The sequence below is a fragment of the Austrofundulus limnaeus genome, unplaced genomic scaffold (genome assembly GCF_001266775.1).
Source record: "Austrofundulus limnaeus strain Quisiro unplaced genomic scaffold, Austrofundulus_limnaeus-1.0 Scaffold16, whole genome shotgun sequence".
Taxonomy (NCBI): Eukaryota; Metazoa; Chordata; class Actinopteri; order Cyprinodontiformes; family Rivulidae; genus Austrofundulus; species Austrofundulus limnaeus.
In genome coordinates, this window is record NW_013952418.1 from 4,043,540 (window position 1) to 4,044,801 (window position 1,262).

Genomic DNA, 1,262 nt, shown 5'->3' on the forward strand with positions numbered 1-1,262 from the left:
CGATACAGTATCGGGAAATGAAATATCGCGATATTTCAGTGTATCGATATTTTCTTACACCCCTAGTTTTTAGTGAGATTTTTTGCTTTTGTTTTTAGCTTTTAGCTACAGTTTGCTTGTAGCTTAAGCTCCTGTTCTGCTTCTTTTAGATTTTAACTTGTGTTTTGTTAATTTACATCAGTGCTTTACTCATTTTGTCATTTGTTTAGCTAATTTGTTTTGCTATTTTTTGCTTCTTTCTGATCATTTTAGCCTTGCTTTGCCTTATTTTTTAATTTGGCAACCCAATTTTAGCCTTTTCAGCTACGTATTTTCAGTGAAGTCATTCAGAACTTATTGCATCTTCACATAAAATTCAATTACTCTTGTCCTTTTTTTGTTTTGTTTTCTTGTCTAAAACTACAGAGCTTTAAAAAGTTTTCATACTCTCTTACTGAATCTGTTTTCACTGCCAGCAGCTGCTTCCTTTCCCTCCTCATCTCCTTGGCCCTCGTCCATCAYCCTTCTGAGTGACAGCACATGTGCCGTGGAGGTGGTGGTGGTGGTGGTGGGGCTTCATGAGAGGCCCGCAGCTGAAACCCTAACCCCCTTTACCCCACCGGCCAGCTTATGGACAGGACAGGGTGGAGCTGCGAGACAGATGCTGGGAGAGGAAAGGACGGAGAGACACTCAGGCTGCAGGAGGACAGAGGAGAAGGACAGACGGAGGGAAAGTGTTGCAAGTTGATGTGTTTGGRCTTTGTGTGCAAATAAAGCCACTGAGGAGACTCGGGTCTGGTCCGGTCCACACTGAGGATGGCGGTGCGGATGTTGATGGTTTGTGTGCTGGGTCTCCTGTTCTGTCAGGTAAGAAAAATCCTTCTCTTTAAATCTGCTGTTAGTTCTGTTTGCAGAGTGTGTTAGAGTAAATAAAGTCTGTTGGTTGAGACAAACGTGCTGGATTGGGTTGACTTCAAAAGTTAATCTAAAATGTAAAACTGTTGATGAATTTCTAAGAGTTTTACTTTAAGAGAGACTTCCTCTATCCTCATGGGGATTTCCATTCATTTACTTATCATTTCTACAGCCTAACCCTGAACCCTTACCCCTGACCCTAAACCTAACCTCACAGGTACATACCTGACCCTAAACCTAACCTCACAGGTACATACCTGACCCTAAACCTAACTTCACAGGTACATACCTGACCCTGAACCTAACCTCACAGGTACATCATACCTGACCCTAAACCTAACCTCACAGGTACATACCTGATCCTAAAC

The 1,262-nt window shown here is 42.4% G+C and overlaps 1 protein-coding gene across 1 annotated transcript in view; it reads left to right on the top strand.

Moving 5' to 3' along the window:
• Nucleotides 1-1,262, top strand: part of cdh15 (cadherin 15, type 1, M-cadherin (myotubule)) — a gene marked incomplete in the record, with an annotated part of 59,456 nt that overhangs the window by 34,572 nt on the left and 23,622 nt on the right. Inside the window, 1 exon segment of the mRNA XM_014002982.1 lies at nucleotides 586-846. Within this exon segment, the coding sequence (XP_013858436.1) occupies nucleotides 586-846 (261 nt within the window).